Raw genomic sequence first — 23,344 nt, 5'->3', positions numbered from 1 at the left:
TGTGTCTGCTCAGTGGCTTCAAGGAATGTTCCCCCATTTATAAGAAGGGGATGAGGATGTCACTGGAACTAGCCTTTGACTGGCCAAAGCTAACCTACCTGCTCTAGAGGCCAACCTTACCTCTGTGTGCATGTTACTCAGGGAGCGTAGAGGAAAACTGTTTGGTACCGTCACGGTGGGTGTCTGCCGTTCATCCGCAGACTGGCATATCCTGGCAATGTGACATATTCATTCGTCTAATGAGCCCTGGCAGCACGGATGCTGCTGGATGAGGGGAAAGCCGAAGGTTAAAGTGCCAAACCACAACACAAAGACCCAATGTACGAGGAGCTGTGGTTGCATTCAGCCAGGAGTTGCCAGCGAATACTATCAATTCAAAGTCCAGCTGCTCAGAGCCCTGCAAAATCCCAATGGCTTGCTTCTTTCTAGTTGTTTAAGAATCCGAAGGGCTAGATCGGCACAGTCATTCCTCAGCTGCACAGGGGTAATTTCCCTTTTCCTCTACCTCCATATTGTCCTGATCCAGCCATGATGGGGAAAACAGGGGCCCATTGGCTCAATACTCCTTGCTCTGAACAATAGGTGGGGGAATTGGAAGGTTCATTGGCTATGTCTCTCCATTTCCAGGGCCTGATTAACTGGCTGGGTATACAGAAGGGACTGAGCTGAATTTACCTACGTCTGCCCCTGAAGAAGGTGGGAGCAGAAGCAGAAGTGTGAATTTCTAGTCTGTTCTTGGGCCAATGCAGCTCCACGCGACCCCTTGCTCAGGGCAGACTGTAAATGTAGAAACTAGACATAGGAGGAGTTGATCAGAATGACACTTCCATAGTCCATTAAAGCCATCATCGGAAACCCTGCTCCTGAGGTAAGTTTCTCTCTTCACAGTGTTTCTTCCTATCCTCTTCTCCTTCTTTTTTTTTAATTGCATAACTCTGATTTAAAAGGGCTGAGAGGAAGACGAATCTGCAACAGATCCTAGCTGTGTCTCCGCGATCTCGCTTTCATTTCCCTAATGGCTCTATTGTAATTAGATTTGCAAAAACAGCAAAAGGTCTCATTTTGAATGGCAACAGCTGTTGACATCAACATTATATTGAATAATTTACTGGTTTAATTTTAGCTGCAAAACAATAAAATCCTCTTGTGGAGGATTACTTCACTGGATGAAGTTTTCTTGCTCTTCCTCTGCCTCGGACATAACCCACTGTCTCCTCGTAAGGATATTTTTAACTCAAGTGGCTCGTGCAAAATGATAACTGCTTACTTCTCTAGAATTACTTGGGTACAGAATTTCTTAATGCTCATGCCACTTTCTGAAGCCTTGCCTCTGGCTGGTAAAAATTCACATCCCTTAAAATGTGCTGACCTGGGGCCCGTTTTGAGAGGACTTCCATTAGAAAGTGACTTGGTTCTTGATCCATACACACCAGGAGCAGTGTTCGAAGTCAAGTCCTCTGGCACTGAGTGCTTTGTTTCTGCAATACCTGATGTCAGATGGTTTTTCAGCAGGCCCAGAAGCCTCATCTGGATACAGACACTTCCCTGTCAGAAAAAATGGCCTACATTCTCAAAAGCAACTAGTGATTTGGGGGGATCAACTTGAGAAACCTTAAAGGGATCTGATTCCAAAATTACTGGGCCCTTTGTCAATCGAGTTCCTTTCAGGTGCCTCTAGTTGGGCACCTAAACACTGGGGTACCCAAAAATTACTAGTTGCTTTTGAAAATTTAGAGCACTGCACCAAGTAACAGGTACCATCAGCAGATAGGGCAATTGATGGGAACAGGAGAAACATGGGAGGAGGAACAAGTAATTCAGCCGAATGACAACAGAAAGGGATGGTCTCAAAGGTGACAACAGAGCAGGGAAAAGAATGTATTTAAAAGGACTGTAATCCAGTTTGTGAAATCAACAGTACTGCTGACTATTGTAGACGAATCCTATGGATAGTTTTGGACACTGCCTCTCTTCTGAACGCGAGAACTTTTTTTAACTGATTTGTTATAACATATAGCCACCGCCATTAGGAAAAAAAATCCCACTCTTCTCTCCCAGGGCCCATCTTGGGTGAGGAGAAGGTGGGAGAAATTTTGCTGACCACAGGAAGGACATGATGAGGCAGGAGACTATAAAATGTTTGATTACCTACTGGTGTTTTTAATAATAGATACTTTGGACTGTCCCCATTTTGCCTCTGCCACTTCCAACTGCTGGGCTCTTGGCTCAGCTCGCAAGAGGGTGTGTTGGTGAAAAGGCCAGGTCAGCACTTGCACTTGAATCGGGCCAGACTATGGCACAGGTAAGGCAAATGCCCTCTAGCATCAACTTTCTATAAGGTGAAAGCGGAAGCCAAAACTGCCTCCCCTCTCCACTGCTTTTGGGTCTCGGCAGGAAGGATGGTCTTGTGGTTGATGTGGGGACTCGGCAGATGTAAGTTCAGTTCCCAACTCTGGTGCAAACTTGCTGCGGGGTCCTAGACAAGTCACTTAATCTTCCTTTGCCTCAGTTCCCATCTGTGAATTAATAATGCGCCCTTGACTCACTGACACAAATCCATTGATGCTGAGATGTGATGATGGTCACCGTGAGAAAATTCTCTGCGCAAATAAATATTCAACATGGTGTCTGTGTACATGCCAGCTTTCATGTCTGCATATTAGAAACACTTTCCATACCAGTGCTTGTTATCGGGAGGGCCAAGAGCACTGCTGTAAGAACCACTTCTGATAAGTTTGCAAGTGCGCTGCTAATTAGCTGCAAAACCATAATGACTGGATTCTGGATCCTAAAATAAAAGGTGATGTCATAGCTGTGTATGCACAGACTTCCAGAAATGATGAACACTTTTCCTGGCCAAGCAGTAACCAAACAAAACCACTACCTAAAATAAACACTAAATAGCAAAGCTTGCTATTTGCAGAACTCCAGCTTACCCTTGCGTGCAGTTTGGATGACAAGGGTGACACTCACGGTCCTCATCGGCGTATTTGAAAATGAAGCTGTTTGCCCCCTGTAAGCCATCGGGGCACTTTTCCACACAGTTGGGGCCATCCTTAAAATGGAAACATTTGGTACAGTGGTCTGGTCCCTGGGGAGCAGGAGAGAAATGCAGCGTATTAGATTTACTCTAACATTTGTTACCGTGCAAGAGCTGCTGACAACATGCTGGGTGCTGTACACTCAAAGATAGAGGGGTACATTTCCCTCGTAAAGAACAGGGATTAGCCATGTGACTCCAATGAATGTTAATGATAGTCACACAGCTAAATCCTGGGGCACTATGCTGAAAATGTACTACACAGAGAGTACTATCAGAGTGCTGCTTCTGGAGTACTTGGTTTCGTTACTTTTGATGGATGCACCTCAATGTGCCTCATGTCCACTTCCTTTTGTCCAGGAATTTTCCTAAATGAAGCTACAAAGTGGTCCTGAAGGCATCTTGATGGGATCATTTGTGTCACAGGCTTATCTCCACACCGTATTTTGCCTGTGATTTCTGGTCCCAGCAATATCATGCTGTCGTGTCTCCCTCCAGGAGATGAGGATTTCATTTTCATTATTACACATGGAGACCTAAAGTTAGAAACTGTAAATCAAGTCTCCTGAAGTATAAAGACATAAAGTTTACTGGTCTTGATGACAAGCCTCCTCCAAAACCAATGGAGTCGGGTCTACAGTGAGTTAGGCAAAATTATGCACAGTGCTACCAGCTGTCACCAAAGAAATTCTGTAGACGCAAAACCCAAGTGCCTTGTCAGTGGCTTGCTACACTGGTAGAAAACTTAGGACATTAATTTCCCAAATGGGTGAACTGCAGAGATTATAATCAAACAGATAGTGTTTGTCTATATACCACACTCTGTAATCAGTGAGTCACAAAAATAAATAATGAGCCAAGTTCTCTCAGCCAATCTGTAACCACAGAAAGCCCAAAATATAAACTCATCCCATATATTGAGGGAGGGATTGTATGTATTCAAGTGCCCATGCAGTTCCTGCCTTTTATTCAGGCTATGCACAAAGGACAAAAATATAAGGATCAGTTCACTTTCCCCACCACCAAAAAGCCTTTTCGGTGAGGCTTATCAGCCATTAAAGTGGTGCCAACAACATTTCATTCTGCTATAAGGATGGCCATGAGGAATTCCTTGGCCAGTCGGATAATCTGGGTTGGCAGAATGCAATTGCTTAAGACAGAATTTTTCTAGGAGACTGAAGGCATGGAGGGGAACAGGATTGACCTCAACATAGGAGAAGGAAAAAAACCAACAGTGATAAAAGAAGGTTCTGTGGGTGTGTGAAATTTCTTTTGCTTGTGACTATTTACTGCTGATGTATTTGAAATGGTCGTGAGTGATGATGGCAAAAGTCCCACTGGACAATAACAGACATTTATTAAAATGCCTACGCTAGCGCAGACTTACTAACCAGGTTACAGTTACAAAGTATATATATTGTGCTTACCGGCCCATAGCATGTGATCATGTTATCTTCCATCTTCTCACACTGGGGATCACACTCCACACACACAGAACCATTCGCAAACTCTCGAAATTCCCTGGAGAAACATTAGTCAGTCAGGTGAGCGGTTAGTGAAAATCATACGGAAACGGACCTGAATTTAATGGACCAGATCTTCAGCTGGGGTAAATCAACATCGCTTCATTAATTTCAGTGGGACTATACTGATTTACACCAGATGAGGACCAAATCCAAGACCTGTGTTATCATTTGTTGAGTATCCTTTGGCAGGTTATGGCCGTATTAAGAAATAAGAACACCATCACAATCACGGGATGGGGGTGTGGAATTGAACTGCAGCCAGTTGATTTCTACACTCACAGACCCAATCTCCCAAGCAGTGAAGTCGCAGCGGCAACACAGGCTGTACAAACCCTTCCAGGACCCTGCGCATGGACTCCCGTGACTAGCCTGTGTGCTTTCCCAGTGACTGTTCATTGAGCTAGCTAGATAAAAGCTGGTTTGGGTATGTCTGCACTGTATGCTGCTGTCACACTGTTGATTTCCGTGCAGACAGACAGTGTGCATGACACAGCTACAAACCATGAAGTGGTGAAGCTTGTTGACTTCGGCGGAGCCACGTCAAGTTGTCACGACTGAGGATGTGGGCCCCCGTCGTTACTTTATCAACCTAAATCTGAGGTGTTGTAACTGCTCTCAGAGCCATGAGGCTCTAGTGTGGCAACCCAGTTAAGTGAGTATAAGTAATCCAGGGGAAACTTTCATTGAAAAGAACGTAGCATGGAATCTGAGGCTGCTTTAACTTTGAAGCAGAGACTCTCCATGTTGAGTCACTGCCCAGGTGGAAGGGTGCAACCCTAGCAGCACAGCTGCCATACAGGGGAGATTAAGGGCTGTGGAGCCACTGCAAATGCATAGGACCTGCACCCGGACAGTTCAGGTCTCCACTGAAGGCCCCCAAAAGTTGCAGAGGTCCTGGAAGATTTGGGCAACTGTATCCTTGCCTTTTGTGCAAGGGGCAACCACCATTCCCTTATCAAAATAAACATGAACACCCTGGCTTAAATGATAGTTCCTACTCAGGTAATGTGAACAGGACTGTGGAACTTACTAATGTAGAAACAAACGTGTCTGGGTTATGGCTGATGTGGGAACTACGGCCAAATACTGCAGTGTAAATTGCAGTCAGCTTTACCCTGGCCTAAATGGCAGCACAATCTGGCCTCTCACAACTTCGTCTTTCCTGACTTGAATGCATATATAGCTACAGGGTAACTTTAACAGTTTTTTGCATGTCATTTCCTTGCTTTTAGAAAGAAAGAAAGAAAGAAAGAAAGAAAGAAAGAAAGAAAGAAAGAAAGAAAGAAAGAAAGAAAGAAAGGATTTTGCAATAGTTTGGTGTGTTTACAGGGAGTACATTCTACTGTCTCTTTATGATAATCACATAAGCTAGTATCCAAGAAACAAAAAAGAACCCAAAGTGCTTTTATATATATCGTGCTTTTATTTTTAATTAGCACCTCTTGGGGTGAAAAAATTAACTAAAATCAATTATGATTTGTTCATCCTTATTATAAAGAAATGTTGGGCAGCATGTTGTGTCATCATCTGGGAAATGAGATTCCACCCTCCAATCTTTTGGTTTTTCTTTCAGGTATATGTAACATAGGACCTTTAAGTTTTATTTTTCTGTCAAAAGACAGTTTCACACAGCTATGTCTCTGTGATCTGTGGGACTCCACCCTCCCAGTGAAGACTATACAAACATCTAAAAATGTTTGGGTGGGGAGGCAGGAGGGAGAAAGGCAAAGAAATCAAACTTCCAAAATTTATTAAGAAACAATAGCAAGGGCATATGAGCGTTTTAAATCCTGCATTGCCAAAGCTTAACTCTAAAAATATCTGCAGTTAGCTCTGTAAAAGTCCTTGGCTTGGGGATAAGAAAGAAGAACATCATTACTAAGGAACGACAACTGTGAAGCATGAACTGACTATGGCTCCGTGAATGTATATACTCAATTTTATTGCTTGTAATAATTATTGTTGTTCCAGAGGGAAAAATAAATAAAAGGGAATTGAGAATGTTTGGAGTAAAAAAAAAAGTATCTAGAAGTAGTATCACAGCTAGAGTACCATATGAATCCATCCACTTATACTTCCACCTCAAGGCCAGATTCTGTGTACTCACATCGAGTAAATATCACCTTATTCCACGGAGTGTTTTGGTTAAAATCAATGGAACTATTGGTGGAATAAGGTGTTACTCAATGTATGGACATCAGAACCTGTCCCTGTGATTCCTGAACTGTCAACATAATCAATACCCTTTGGGGAACAAACAAGCAAGGGTGATGTCTTACCCATCATAAAGGTTACAAGACTCTATACACGTCCTTCCTCTGCTGAAGCGTTTGCAGGACAGACATTGGTCTGGCCCTGGCCCCCAACAGCCATCACTTGAGCACAAGTTGTTACACACCTTTCCCTCTGCAGCTGAAAACAGAGAGAGGAATGAAGATATTTTTAGTGTCATTAGCTATTAGATTGTGAATATTACTTTCTAACACACCAGAAGGCAAGTCCTTCTCCCAGCATCCAGACACAAAGAAGCTACTACCCACAGAACGCCTCTTCCCCTCCCTGCCTCAGAGCCGGGAGGGATTCAGTGGTCTCCACAGCACAGCCCATGCATGGGAAGCAGAAAGACTGGAGTGATCAGGCCTTAACTTCCTAGACACCCATTGCAAATGTTTGCATTGTTTCCCCTTTCCCATTTTTTGCTGATGAATCCTCATGGGCATTTGCCAGCAGGGGGAGATTTAGCAGAACAGTTACATTGACTGGCCCTGTCGATTTGGGGGGATTACAAGCATAGGAGGGGAGGGGTGATATGTCCTCTCCAATAAAGCCTTTAGGCTGGGATTTGCAGAAGCATTCAACGTTTGCCTAACTCAATTTTAAGTCAAGTAGGATTGACTTCTATTAGTGTGGGGCTAGGCCAAGGCTGGACTCCTCTAAGAAATGCATGCTTGAATTGGGGGTCAATAGGGATTTATTTTTCAGGGGCCTTTATCCAAAATTAAATCCCTGCAGTGTGTCATAAGAAATCCATCACAGAACATATGTTCTGAAAACAGGAATGAAATAACTTAATTAGACCTGACCGAGCTTAGAGCAACACAAGCAGCTTTAGCCATTTCATTATTGTTTATCATGTTTATTGTGGTAGCTCCCAGGGACCAACTGAAAACAGGGCTCCGTTGCACAAAGCACTGTACAGTCGTAAAATAAGAGACAGCCCCAGCCCCAAAGAGCTTACAGGCTAAGCAGAGAAGACAAAGGCTAGGGACAGGGGATTAATATACAGGCAGACTGACCAAGGTGAAGACAGCAAGGAGCATATTAGCGTGGAGCCTTTGTTCTTTTTCTTTTGCTATTTAAACCCTTTCTGTGGAGTTCTTAGGAGAGGATGAGTCAGACAGAAAGACAAAGGGTACGTCTACACTACGGGACTATTCCGAATTTGCATAAACCGGTTTTGTAAAACAGATTGTATAAAATCGAGTGCGCGCGGCCACACTAAACACATTAAATCGGTGGTGTGCGTCCACGGTCCAAGGCTAGCATCGACTTCTGGAGCGTTGCACTGTGGGTAGCTATTCCGTAGCTATCCCATAGTTCCCGCAGCCTCCCCCGCCCTTTGGAATTTCCGGGTTGAGATCCCAGTGCCTGATGGGGCAAAAATCATTGTCGCGGGTGGTTCTGGGTAAATGTCATCAGTCACTCCTTCCTCTGGGAAAGCAACGGCAGACAAGCATTTCGCGGCTTTTTTCCCTGGATTGCCCTGGCAGATGCCATAGCATGGCAATCATGGAGCCTGTTTTGCCTTTTGTGACTGTCACCGTATGTGTACTAGATGCCGCTGACAGAGGCGATTCAGCAGCGCTACACAGCAGCATGCTTTTGCTTTTGCATGACAGCAGAGATGGTTACCAGCCATACTGCACCATCTACCAATCCATAAATTGGTAAAAAGATGATTATGGCTACCAGTCGTTTTGCACCATTTGCTGCTGTCATAAGTGCCCCTGGCTGCTCTTAGCCAGGGGCGCAAAAGCCAAAATTGGGAATGACTCCCAGAGTCAATCCCTCCTTTTTGGTATCTAAAAAATAGAATCAGTCCTGCCTAGAATATGGGCAAGTGTACTAGAGAACCACTGTATCAGAGAGCACAGCTGCTCTGTGTCAGATCCTGCAGAAATTATGAGCTGTATGCTATTCACAGGGGGTGCTCCTGCAACAATCCCACCTGTTGATTCCGTTCTTCCCCCAGCCTTCCTGGGCTACCGTAGCATTGTCCCCCGACTTGTGTGATGAAGTAATGAAGAATGCAGGAATAAGACACACTGACTTGTTAGTGAGAAATGAGTGGAAGGCAGCCTCCAGCTGCTATGATAGTCCAGACAGGACAGTAAGGAGTGTGGAGGAGAGGAGCCCAGCATCCCTCTGCTAGTTCAGGGGCAATTGAATCTTTTTTTTACACATGAAGGGTGGGGGCTGACAGAGCTCCGCCCCCTGTTGCTATGACGACGATGGTTATCAGCCATACTGCACCATCTACCAGGAAAAATTAGGGCCAGGCGCCCTTGATCGACCTGACGGATGCTAGTCAGCATGGTTACCAGACCTTTTGCACTGCCCCATGTGCCAATAGGCTGATGATGAGGACGGGTACCAGTCATTTTGCACCATCAGCCACCCATGGCGGGGGGGGGAGGGGCGCAAGGATGTTGGTGTTCAGTGCTGCAGCATCGTGTCTATCTGCAGCATTCAGTAAACATAGGGTGACATGTAAAAGAGTCAAGAGAGGATTGTTTTCCCTTTCACTTCTGGGGGTGGGGGGGGGGTGCGTAAATTGCTGAGCTATGCCTTGACCCACCGCGGACACTGTGTTTGACCCTAGAAGCATTTGGAGCTCAGCCAAGAATGCAAATACTTTTCAGAGAGACTGCAGGAACTGTGAGATAGCTTGAGTCCTCCAGTCCATGAGCGTCCATTTGATTCCTTGGCTTTCCATTACGCTTGTCACGCAGCAGTGCGCTGAGTCCCTGCTATGGCGTCTGTCTGGAGATTTAAAAAAAATGCTTTTTAATTCGTCTTCTGTAACGGAGCGCTGATAGAACAGATTTGCCTGCCCTTACAGCGATCACGTCCGCATGGTCCATGCGGGAGCTCTTTCTTTTATTTTGATTTTTAACTGCATCGCCATACGTGCTGATCGGAGCTCCACGCTGGGCAAACAGGAAATATTCAAAAGTTCGCGGGGCTTTTCCTGTCTACCTGGCCACTGCATCCGAGTTCAGATTGCTGTCCAGAGCGGTCAGTGGTGCACTGTGGGATACCGCCCGGAAGCCAATACCATCGATCTGCGGCCACACTAACCCTAATCCGATATGGTAATACCGATATTAGCGCTACTCCTCTCGTTAGGGAGGAGTACAGAAACCGGTTTAAAGAGCCCTTTATACCGATATAAAGGGCCTCTTAGTGTGGATGGGTGTGGCGTTAAATCGGTTTAATGCTCCTAAAACCGGTTTAAACGCATAGTGTAGACCAGGCTAAAGGAAGGGAGTGGTGAGAGGTGTTGGAGCAAGCAGCAAATCAGTACTGCAGAGAGAACGCAGGCTCTCAGCCATTCCGTGCCGGCTCAGTTTATACTGATTAGACCAGCCCCTGACACCTGACGGAGGAGGCTATCATTCTCCCAGATATGTCAATTGGTGCCATGTGACAGACCTGTGCAGATTAAAAAGCAAAGAGCTCTCTTTTAAATGTTCTGTCACAATTAGCAAGTAGGAAGACCCATGGTTTGATAAAAGTAAAAGAAGTGATGAATGACAAAATATGTTGTTTATTTCTTGGTTTAGTTTTATTAAATGCCATAAAAAACAGACAGTAAAAAAAACGACACGTCCAATAAAAAACATACACATATTATAGGTACAGAATAACACCAACACCTATATACACAGATTCACACAGTGGTGATAGCAAAATTGAAAGAATTCCCCATACAGAGTGCAAACACTACTCTGGTGGTTGTGAAACCTGTGCAAGTTACTATGGACATAGCCTATGGGTGTGTGCTTTCTTGCACTTTCACAAGTGGATGATAGGTGACAGTGTGTGGCGGTGATTAAAGAATGCCACATTTCCCTTTCAAGACAACAGATGGTGCCCTTATCACCACTGTCAGGGTTGCAACAGTGTTGTTAAGGACGATTGTAATGCACAGCACCTAACTGCTGAACTGCATATTGAGGTTCATCAGCTGATGAGTACAAAGCCCTGTAAAATCACCCCTGCAGTAGGAAGCTGCCTCCTCCCCCCAGCATTTTGTTTTTCCTTGATTATTCTTCACTGTATGGCACAATGTTCCATATTTAGTTTCTCTTGGGTGTGGAAGCATTTGTTCCATCTTCATGCCACAAGGCAGAGCGCCTCCATGTGCCTCATTAAACACTCGTTGAATGTCTGTCATAGCAGCCCACTGTATAGTAGAGTGCATTGCTGCATATATTGATTCCCTCTTTAACTCAGGCCAATCACCTATTTTTCATTGTGCTGCAATGTTCAGTGTTGGCACCATGTTTGCTGAACACATCGTTTTGATCTGTGAGGCGTTCCTGGCTTATGTCCTCTTCTATTTGTTATGTAGCCTTTTATCATACTCTGACAGATGATATTCTTGTTGCAAAGACAGGATGCATCCCTTTCATGTGCTTTGCTTGTCTGGTGCCTCCTTCCATCATCAGCCAAATTACTGCCCGCTGTATTTACTATGCAGCACTTCTTAGGGGGGAAAAATGTGCAATCACATGTTGCAAAACATGCTGCATTTTCATAGATTTCTCTTTACTAGCCCCAGGGAAGAAGACGAACAAGTTACCTGAAAAGCAAATGACATAAGCAAGGACTGCAGCTCTGAGAATCATCTTCTACCTTCCCTTTGTTCTTGCAGTTGGATTCTATCCTAGTTCCTTGGGTTATAAAGCTTGTGGGCAGAAGTTCTTCATTTAAGTTATTTCTTTTTCCACGCAAAATGTTTTTTGTGGGCTTCAATGCTGAGAGAGGCTTATGATATTTCGCTTTAATCTCCTTCCAGGGACTGTGTGGAGAACTAATCAGTGAGTTGGTGTCTTCCAGCCCACGTGTACAAGCAGCTTCAAAAGGCAGGAGATTCACTGTTGCGCTTGTCACTGTGTACAGAACTAATGCTGGTTGTGAATGGCTACATTACGTGATATTGTTGGTTCCACAGAATTTGTGCATTGTCTCATTCATTACTGTACAACATGACGCTCAGGATACTGGAGCGCTACAGACATCTAGGACCAAGAACAGGCCACAGATTCATCATGTCTGGAATAGTTTGGCAACTTTCCTTTAAACTTTTTAGGCTAGAAAAGAGTAAAAACGTCCACATGCTAAATACAAAACAACTAAATAGCATGTATTTCAGAGGGTATGCTCAGTTACATAGTTCCTTCTCTTCCTCAAAGCATCAGTCAGCTACATCCAAGCACAAAGAAAACGATTAAAGTTAATAATAATTCCAGATGGCTATGCAAGTTTTGTTTGAACACGTTAATTCTTGGCTGAAAGCCTATTTCACCTCAATTAATGGCCCTGATTCACTTCTCAGTTACACTATTGCCTACAGGATAAATGCTTTTGAAGTCAAAAGAGCCAGACTGATGTAAAAGTAGTGTGAGAGCAGATTCAGCAGATTCAACAGCTTTCTTACCGTAAATCTATATTATGTCATTTGGTTCTCAAACAACTCTCTAAACTTATTTTCCTAATATCCCCAAGCAGTTTTTGATATTTCATTCAGTTTGCCTCTTAATAATTTCCTCCAAAGTCGATGGATTTACACTAGCCCTATGTTTTAGGCACTGAATCTCCATACACTAGCAAATGTCGCATGTATTGTAGACAACATGATGCTTCCTGTTACAAACATTCTTAGACATTTGGTTCGTGTTTCAGTGTCAGAGTGGAGGCCTGGACACAAACCATGACAGCTCCGAGGCTATTGATGCCAGATTCCACAAGCCACTAACATTGATATCTTGGCAAAAACCATCATCAGCACTTCATTGCTGGATTACCAAGTGTGAAAAAAATGATCTACTGCTTTTTAACTGAGGCGTGGGCATGGGCTGTGAGTTGGCATGATACTGATTCCCATTTGCTGGTTTATGGCAACTCTTCACTGTTGAGAACAGCACTGAAAATATGAGATGCGGACTAGCTATCACTGAATAATTCCATGTCATGTCAATCAGACTATCCATGTGCTAGAGAGGAAATATCTGGAGATTTATGGTGCCCCTGTCAACTGACCAAGACAACAGAATTAGGAGGAACAGAACAGCCCGCCCAGACCCACAACTGGTGATTGTGCCAGCGACCTACTTAAGCTGCAAACATGTTTTAAGGTAACACTAATGAAGACAGCAGTACTCTGGCAGTCACCTCCTCATGCATAACACAAGGCGGTAGGGGGGAAGATCCTAGTTAATATAGGAACAGACACTGCATAACTCTTACTCTGGGGCACAGCATAGGGGGGAGAAAGCTGGGAGCAGCGAGCCTCAACTCAGCCATAATGTGGCCTATATAATGCCTGAGCCGAATTGCAGTCCCAGAACTCAACATAGGGAGTCATCCTTAGCTACTCCCCAAGGAGTGTAAGTGACATGCATGTCCCTGCCAGAGTAGGTAAAGGGGCCTTAAATGTAAATGAGAAACAGGCCTACAGATCTTTTCTCTACCAGTGACTATTACTAAACCTGACCAGAAACAGCGCTCTGCCAGGAGCTTCTGAAAGTTTGACAAAGAAACAAACTGTGTTAAAGGAAGAAAAAAAATCCTCTATTTACATAGAAAATAAACTGTTGAGTAATCTTTCATTAGGAGCCTGGTTTCCCAGTCTCTTTGTTAAACAAAAGTCCCCCAGTAATATTACTTAGTTAATTAAACAAGCAAGGAAAAAGACAATTAGGCCTCAAAGTTTTATGAGCTTAATTGACTGAAAACACTACAAACTTGTGGCTTCTTTTCCAAACAGCTTACAGTGAAGGGGTTCCAGCTAGGGGGAGGTTTAAATTCTTGCTCATTTACACTGCTTTATTGCTCTCGCTGATTGCTTTTCCCAGTAGCTGGGAAAAAACAGCTGCAAGAATGTCCTGACCTGTTGCTTAGTCTCCTGGGAGTGGAAATCATCTCTTATGATTTGTATCATAAACAGAACTATAACGTATAATTTACAAGACTGGCGAGAGTTCTGAAAAGAATATTAACTAGGACAGGTCTGTTATCCAGGATGGTCTGCCTCCCAAATGGTTCAGAAGAGGTAGATTTCAGTTGTAGTATATACGCGGGTGATTCCTCACTGAGGTTGCTGGTAGACTTCCGAAGTTCTTCAGCTCAGACAAAACAAAGTCTGTCACCACACAGGATCTCCGTATGTTGTGGTTTGGACCGAGCAATCATGGAAGGGACTTGTGACTACACAGAGCTCGTATTCTATTACAATGTTTTTAATAAAGGACATCAAAGCATTGACTTGTTTTATCCATACTTTAAGGGGGAAACAAGTCATGAATGTGGAAAGTTTTTAAGCTGTAGTATTTCTCAAAGAGCTTCATATACAATATAGTACGGTTGTCCATAGATACTGAAAATCACATTGGTTATTTGGCAGCTAGATAGATTGGACTAAACGGGATTACAAAATACCACTCTTGGCAGCAGGAGAACCATTAGATTTTTTCTGGTTTTAAATAGGTCTCCAGGAGAAGAAGTGAGCAGAGCTTGTGCAAGGGACAATGCAGAATCCGAGCACTCTGAAAGCATTTGCACAAAACCCGCCAAACCCGCAAAACATGCAGTATGCTCCACTGACATCACATCAGCACATCCCGGATTTAATTCAAATAGCTACTTGCTGTCTCCAATCTGTACTTCTTCAAAGTATTTTTATCTGAATTTTTCCTGACCCTACTCCTTACCCAGTTATACTATAGTACATGTCACTCATAGCCCCAAGCTATAGGTGAATCAGACTAATCAAACAACATGTAGACTGGTGATCTCCATCAAATTTCAGCCACGCATATATACAGATTCCTTCGACTGTACCCATAGTATTAAACTGTATTAAAAGAAGTTGCTGTGTCAACATAATAATAATAATAATAATAATAACAACAATTATTATTATTATTATTGTTATTATTCAAGATATTGGTTCCAGAGTAGCAGTCGTGTTAGTCTGTATCCGCAAAAAGAACAGGAGTACTTGTGGCACCTTAGAGACTAACAAATGTCTAATGCCAAGATTGAGCAAACAGTCAAAAAAGGCAGCTTCCCATTTGCTTATTAATTAGGTTTCATTATATTGAAATTATTACCTATTTACTGTTCTTTGTATTTGAATGCATAACAATTAGAATGTGTTTTTTTAATATATATTCTTACATGGGAATTTCTGTTTAAATAGCATGGATCAATGTAATGAAATGACTCAGGACAGAAAATTGAGAGAGTCTTATCAAACTGAAAATACAGAGGAATGTTAGGTAGGCAAAATGTAATTACCCCACTTGGAATCGCAACAAGAGAGGCGTAGCCACAGACCATGAAAAAAAGACAGGCAGTAAGAAATCATTATTTCCAGGTGCTTATTACTAAGCCATAAAAATGTGTTCTGAACTGAAACTTGATAGGGAAGGATTGAAATTTTGAGGTAACTTGTAAAAATGCATTAGGGTTTGGTTTGGTTTTGCTCCTCCTGTATGTTAAAATGATTTTTTTTTCTTCCCCATACAGTCAAAGCACACAATACATTTAGCTTTCAAAAGATGTTACTGCTTATGACAGCAATTCATTTTCATTCAGATTTTCAGAAAATATGCTTATATCCTCTCAATGGGCTTGCACAGGGTACAAGAATCAAACCCAGTATGTTTCCACAGGATAGAGAGGAAACATGAAAATTAGCTATTTAAGTACATAGCCAAAGATCAATCATTTCTTCACGGGCAAGATACAAAGCCCACTGAATTCAGTAGACAGACTTCTATTGACTTCATCAGTCGACTTCAAATCAGGCTTTATTACAGTATAATAATTTATTCAAGTTTTGAATTGGCTGCTAGATTGATATGATTCACAACAATTAACAGTTTATCTATAAAGGTTTCATTGGACACTGTACGAGCCCATAAAACTGTAAGATTTTAAACAACTTTTTACACGAAAGCAATCTTTCTAAATTCATATTTAAGGAATGCTCTCTGCCGGCATTATGTTAAGAACCAGTGAGCCCAGTGCTAGGAAAAGGCAGCAGGCCCTTTATTTTAGGGTGATAAGATGGTAAAACTACCTACCAAACTATATTCCCTAGAAAAAGCTTTATAGTATTTCACTTTTTACAGTGAATTTTCATAAAATATTAAGATGCATACACACCATAAACTATATTTTATACTGGATTTATACTATCAATTAAAGGAAAAGAGTGTATTCAAAGAGAGGCCCATGCATTGCATTTAGGATAGTACTCCAGAGCTGGATAATTATTGAAACACATGACAACACAGCTGCCGGCTGGAAGATGCCCATTCGCCACCCCTAGTCCCAAACAAGTTTAGTACCTAGGGTGCTGCGTTTTTTTTAATGTAATTTCTGAATTTACCACTGGGCCTATGCAAAGAGATCCTCCCATTGTATTTTCAACATTTAACAATCATGTGAAATGGATGGGGTTAAATTCAATTAATTCATCTCAGCTAAGATGCTACAAACACCCATAAATGTCCCAGGAGTTGCCTATGTGCTAAAAAGTAAAATTTGCTTCTATGTATGTTTGCTATGAAATTTTTGCTTTTTTCCACAAAAACAAGAGATTTAAGTACATAGCCAAAGGGGTAAAAAAACCAAACAAATGCTGTGTGAAAATGAAACTTGTCTGACAAATAGATGAAATTTTGCTCAGGAGTGAATGTGGAGAAATTAAAAAAATTTCCATATTCATTGGAAAAGAAAGTTGTTTTGGTAGAAGAAACAGAAATTTTATGACAGGTTTCAGAGTAGCAGCCATGTTAGTCTGTATCTGTAAAAACAACAGGAGTACTTGTGGCACCTTAGAAACTAACAAATTTATTTGAGCATAAGCTTTCATGGGCTACAGCCCACTTCATGATCAATTCTGTGAACATTCATTAATTTTTCTAAGGTGCTGTGTATCCCTCTACCACTCAATCCAGGTAGTTCTATGCCCCTCATCACCACATGTATGTTATGTGCAGCAAATCAATCAATCAATCAGAATTTCTGCATACACAGCTATCGTCTCCAGCAAATTATCACCTGGAAGCAACATCAGAGCACTGGCTAGTCAGCACTAGCTAATGCTCTATTACTCCTGGATGTACACTCTGCACAAAGTATGACTGAATCATATGAGATAGAAAGGAAATATTAGAACAGTTTTTCTATTCCCCAGGAAGACTAAAGCCGGATTTCTCTCTTGGTCTAGTCCTATATGAAAGAAGTGACTCTTTTAAAGGAACCCCGTGTTATTAAGTGGTATTCACCCTTCAAGGCAGCAAATCCCACTTCAGGTGCAGTGTAATTACAAGGCTCAAGACTGATACTTCTTTGTGTTTTGTCCAGGATAGTTTTAGATCTCTCAAGCGTTTGGGCTTAATATTAGGCTGAATGGTTTCAAAGTTTTCCCCAAAAACAGTGACCAGTAGAACTGAACTACACCAATAAGTCAGACAAAACCTTTCCTGCATTTTATCAGCTGCTGTCTTATTCAGCCTCTTCGAACTGAAGATGCTCTTTTCAAATCCCTGACAATATTGCAGAGATCAAGCTTGCTCAGTCAACCTGCTGCTTTTGCAAATCGGAAGAAATTCTTTACTGACCTGAACTTGGAACCACCACTGTAAAAGGTGCTCAGGGCTTTATTCCGATAGAATAAACTGTCAAAGTGAACACCAAATGTTTCATGTTTTTATGAAGCTGCAAAAATGTGATGATGGGCCAATGCTGATGATGCTGGGAGATTAACATGTACTTCCTGCCCAGGATAATTCTCTAGTGTTTTTCAAAGTGATAGAGATCCATACGCCCATTCTCTTTATCTCCACCATGTTTCATTATTCAAAAAAATAAACGTACTACCAAACTCCACTGACAAATGTGCAAACATCACTGTTATCTTAGAACACATTGCTTAAAGTAGCATTGCTACACTCGGAACTTTTCCAAAACTATAACACTCTCTAGGTAAAAAAAACAGGAGTACTTGTGGCACCTTAAAGACTAACAAATTTATTTAAGCATGAGCTTTTGTGAGCTACAGCTCACTTCTTCGGATGCTTAAATAAATTTGTTAGTCTTTAAGGTGCCACAAGTACTCCTGGTTTTTTTGCGGATACAGACTAACACGGCTGCTACTCTGAAAACTCTCTAGGTAGCCTTTCAAAAGACCTGTCAACTATGCTCCAAATCTGATTCTGTTGCATTAAGTTGCATGTTTATGCCTCAAATTCTGTCATTCTACTAGGATAACTTCAATAATTTAATCTTCAACATGTAATAGGGTAGGTTATAGGATCTTGGTCTTTTAGGCCATATTTTTTTTCCAAAATATCTTCTAAATTGTACCTATGAAACCAACATTTGTACATGACAATCACATTTTAGATGGTTCACTACCTGATTTTTAAATGCAAACATCCAATAAAAAGAATCGTTCTTCAATATTAATTGAAATGGTTAATGTTAAGGAAGTTTCTATGGGGCACCATTGGTCCCGTGGATAGGGCAGTAGACTGGCACTCAGAAGACTTCTGTTGTATTTCTGTCTCCGCCACCGACCAACTGCGTGATCTTGGGCAAAGCACTTCACCTCCCACCCTTTGGTTGCCTTGCCTATTTCATGCCTGACACTGAAACACTTATGGAAATGCTTAACTTTACTACTGTGAGTATTCCTATTGGAGTTAACGGGACTAGTAACAATAGTTAAGTTAAAGCACAGGGACAAGGAACTGCAGGATCAAGGCCTAAAACCGTTAGCTCTTTCTTTGTGTTTGAATAGCGCCTAACATGATTGGGGCCTCTAAGATGTTAGTATAACAAGAAAAAAAAATGTAATACTACTAATGTAAGTTACAAAGATAAGGAGCAACACAAGGTAGTGTTAACAACTCAATGCAATATACTGTACTTATCTTTTTTCAAGTTTGCATATATCTTAACACAGGATTAAATTGTTTGTCCCTTATTTTGCTGATACGTGAGCAAAAGTCTACAAGAAAGATACTGCTTTTTTCAGTTTCTCGTTCACAAACTGCTCTGGATCATTTAGTATATTAATCACTAATCCTTTGCACATCTCAAAGGCCTATGGGTTTGTTGTTCCTACCCTCCTTAGGTCTTCAGACTGATTGTTGTGGTTTGGGAGCCTGTTCCTGAAAACACTTCTATATGTGGGTAACTTCACTCAAGTTACTCACACGAGAAGTTCCAGGATCCTAAAGTCTTCATCCACTGCCAATGATTTTCTGAAATATCACCAGTGAGTCAGTCCCTTTAATATACAATTTCACAAAATATTAATTTATTTCTGCTGAAAAACACTTTTTATTATGCCCTCAAAATGGTGACGTTTGTCTTTTTATCTGACATTTTCTGGTGGCGTTTGTATTTTCCATATAAATCTACGGACATGACTCTACACTGCAATAAAGCAGTCTGACAATGGATGCAGGCTTCCATCTCTGGCTAGGGTAGGGAATTCCATGTTCTGATAGCTTTTGCGAGTTCAAAACCTCCTAAACTTTGAGATTACATGAAAGGGTGAAAAGCTACTCCTGACAGCTAATCTGGGCGTACTTTCCAGCTCTCCTGTTATTTAATACCGTGTTCAACCTAAGCCTCCAAGCAATCAAAGCCTGTGCAACAAATGAGAAACTGTTCTATGAAGTGAAAAGCATCCGGCTCACATATGCGGCTTGGTTCACCCTAGACCATTTATTTTCGATTGTCTTCATACACATGGTCTCCAAGCTCTAACAACCCTGAAGCACTGTTGAACTGTTATTGTATGAGGTATGGGGCTCCCTGCTTTCTTCTGCTCATCTATTTCTTGCTTGAGTTTTTATTTTGTGGCAAGACAGGAGGGAGAGTGGCTACTTCCTTAAAAAAAAGTATTCAGCAGCACCCTAGCCAGCCTATTGTACCCAACTGGCGCTTAACACAATATGATTCTTCCTTTCAAAGCACTCTTTATGGCAATACGCAGTGTGGCAGAGAGAAGAGAAGGCTTCTTGTCTCCAAAAGGTCTGTGGATTCATATATTTCAAGGCCAGAAGGAACCATTAAGATGATCTGGTCTGATCTCCTGCATAACATAGGCCATATACACCTCGACCTCGATATAAAGCGCCCTGATATAACACAGATTCGGATATAACGCAGTAAAGCAGCGCTCCGAGGGGGTGGGGCTGCGCACTCCAGTGGATCAAAGCAAGTTTGATATAACACAGTTTCACCTGTAACGCGGTAAGACTTTTTGGCTCCCAAGGACAGCGTTACATTGAGGTAGAGGTGTATTTCATCCCAGTGATTTCTGCATCCAGCTCAAAAATTTGTTCTTACTTAGGCAACATATTGTGCCACATTCTGGGTGGCCCAAAAAGTTCTTTTCCCCCTGAATCTCAAATGGCCAAGAACAGCCAGTCACAACATATTTTGAACACATGCCCTCTTACTAGATTGCAAGCATACAGCCAGATCCTTGCCACTCACCTGCTCCTCCCTCCCGCCAGCTCAGGCAGGGGCAAAGCAGCCAGGAAGCCACCCTCATTAGGCAGCTGAGCATTCCCTTGTGCAGGTTATAGCTGGCATAATCCTAACTCTCAGCACAGAGTAGGGATTGATCCAGGATCAGCTATAGCCATGGCTGGTGTAACTGGAGTGGGCGTAGCTGGAGCACAGTGCATTCCAGTAACCCTCAGCTGCTAGACCCGCTGCTTGGTGCTGTTCCAGTTGGCATATTTGAAAGCAGCCACGAGGCTGCTCTAAATAATGGCGAGTCTCAAGGATTCGGGCTCATAGTTTTTAACGATATGTGAGATGGTGGCGCCAAAAAATGTGTGCTTTCTACATGCAGGCCTGGGCTTCTTCAGCATTCAAGCCACCCAAACAAGCTTACAAATCAAAGGCAGAGCCATGAGACTGGGGAAACACAAAGGAGGACCGCAGTCAGACAGTCTAAGACAGCTCAGAGCACAAGTGTAACATTTCTGACTGGTCAAGGCACAAATCCAGGGAATATCACTTAAAGTAATTTTATGAATCTGATCTCTTGCTAGTGTACTAGCAGATGCTTACAATGAACTGTATGAATGCCATGATGTGACTGCCTTCATGCAAATTTGTGGCCTAATTTCAGTGTAGCTATGATCATGTTTCATAGAATATCAGGATTGGAAGGGACCTCAGGAGGTCATCTAGTCCAACCCCCTGCTCAAAGCAGGACCAATCCCTAAACAGATTTTTGCCCCAGATCCCTAAATGACCCCCTCAAGGATTGAACTCACAACCCTGGGTTTAGCAGCCTGACCGGTGCAGTGCTCTTAATCTAGTTACTAACAGACATGCCACTCTATCAACACTGGTAACCTTATCAGAGAGGTCTAGGACAGAAAGGAGTGAAAGTGAAAGAGACTAACTCATCCAAATATTCCTAGATGTTACCCCTCTAAGACTGAGGCACTTTGGTTGGACTACAGTTTTCAGTGCTGTCAAATGAACACCTTTTCAGGACCGACACATTCACTTCACATTTATTCCTTTCTAACAGTGGGAAGTTCAAAGTGTCCCAGGGTCAAAACGTGGTGAGCCAGCAGCATTCTCGTTTTTCAGTTGCTCACACCCGGATGCACTGTAATTGTCTATGAATCTCATCAGAGGCAAGCTGGGACAGATCCTCAGGTAGTGCAAATTGATGTCGCTCCATTGACATCACTGAAGGCAGAGTGATACCAGTTGGGAATCTGGCCCACCCCATGTATCACGTTCGTTCCATGTATACACCCGCAAACCCATCACAAAGAAAACGTATGCACCGAGCAGAAGTACTCACTGCAGTTCTCAGGCTTTTTGTTGTGGTGGATCACTGTCTTTTGGTTGGGCGTGCTGAAGAGGCTGGTCCAGTTGATGGTGTGATAGTAGCACAGGTTGGTATTGTCAGTTATGTAGATGTTGCCAGCACTAATCTGCTTCAGTGACTGGAACTGTAGAGAGGTAATTGCCTGTTGCTTCAGGATGAGTAAGGAAAGGCCACTGGGGGAGCAAACATAAGCAGTGACTATCCCTGGAATGTGGGATTTATCACATGCGTGAAGTGACAATGCAGGGGCAGCTCCAGGCACCAGCGCACCAAGCGCGTGCCTGGCACGGCAAGCCACGGGGGGCGGCCTGCCGGTCGCCGTGAGGGCGGCAGTCAGGCTGCCTTCAGTGGCATGCCTGCGGGAGGTCTGCCGGTCCCACGGCTTCGGTGGCAATTCGGCGGCAGGTACGCCGAAGGCGTGAGACCGGTGGACCTCCTGCAGGCGCGTCGCCGAAAGCCACCTGACTGCCGTGCTTGGGGCGGCAAAATACATAGAGCCATCCCTGGACAATGGCACGTCTTACCTAAAAGGAGTATTAATAAAGGACAACTCAAGAAGGGAGTTTAGTTTCAAGTGCTTCCAATGCCATACACACACAGCATGGTTCAAAGATTCATAGCAGGTCAGTATAGTTACGCGGCTGTAAAGCAGTGAATGAGCATGTGGAAGAACTGAGTGTAAGACACCACAAAGCAGCCTTGCTGACTTGTCTAGTGGAGCATCACTGTGCTATCAGGGGTATGATACTATAAGCTGTGATGCTCACACTCCCACCATTACTGGAGGCTTACAGCTGTTACTGGCCTCTGTGGCATAAAATACAATTTCACCCACTCTCGATGGTTTGAGTTCAAGTGCTATGCTGACAACTGCAGAAAAGAAGGAAGGTTTCTAAAAAAAGATGGGAGAGTAATACTGGGAGAGGCCATAAATGAAAGAGAACGATGCAGTTCCAAATAATGTGGGAAAGTCCTCTCTCATGAGTCACATTAATGCCAGCTATAGTAATCTGGGAAGAAATGATTATTTTCAAGGAAATGCTTCCAGAATGCTTTCTAGGATTTTTTTTTCTTGTCTCAAAGTATCTGGTTATCTCCCTTCCTCATAGAAAGATTACGAGTTCACTGTGCAACATGGAGAGGGTGATGTACATTATTTTACAGTTGAAAATTAGTGAAGCCAGAAATCGGGGTATTCACTAGATTAATTCATTTATTTTAATGATTATAATTGTTTTCCAGATGCTCTCAATGAAAATCGCTACTTCAAAACTGAATACAAGGCTGTAATGCAATCTCAAGTTTTCCCTGCTATTCATAATCTGCTTGGGCTGTTTATGATATCAGCAGACTCCCTTGACTGATTTACTACATTTTGTTCAACCCGGTCCAAGGGGTTGCTGTATATATCATATAGATATATTGTTTCATTCCCCCATTATTTCTTACTATATTTACTTCCCTTCAATACCAACCGCTCCACATCAGCTTTCACATCAAAACATCACTTGTAAAAGTGGAACTGGCAAACTATTGCAGGTGCCATTTTCTGTAATGCTAGCGGGGGCAGCTCAGTGATCACCCCTGTATTTCTCT

The 23,344-nt window shown here is 42.7% G+C and overlaps 1 protein-coding gene across 11 annotated transcripts in view; it reads right to left on the bottom strand.

Moving 5' to 3' along the window:
• Positions 1–23,344, bottom strand: part of ERBB4 (erb-b2 receptor tyrosine kinase 4) — a 1,095,893-nt gene that overhangs the window by 214,128 nt on the left and 858,421 nt on the right. For all 11 annotated transcript variants that reach the window (XM_039494132.1, XM_039494133.1, XM_039494137.1 and 8 more), the window contains 4 exons: positions 21,722–21,921; positions 6,846–6,978; positions 4,468–4,561; positions 2,937–3,091 (listed from right to left, as the gene is read on the bottom strand). In XM_039494132.1, coding sequence (XP_039350066.1) covers positions 2,937–3,091; positions 4,468–4,561; positions 6,846–6,978; positions 21,722–21,921 — 582 coding nt within the window. The remainder of the gene's footprint in view (positions 1–2,936; positions 3,092–4,467; positions 4,562–6,845; positions 6,979–21,721; positions 21,922–23,344) is intronic.

This window comes from Mauremys reevesii, linkage group 11 (genome assembly GCF_016161935.1).
Source record: "Mauremys reevesii isolate NIE-2019 linkage group 11, ASM1616193v1, whole genome shotgun sequence".
NCBI lineage: Eukaryota > Metazoa > Chordata > Testudines > Geoemydidae > Mauremys > Mauremys reevesii.
Note: the sequence above shows the minus strand (reverse complement) of the source record. Positions and strands in the feature narration are given on the sequence as shown.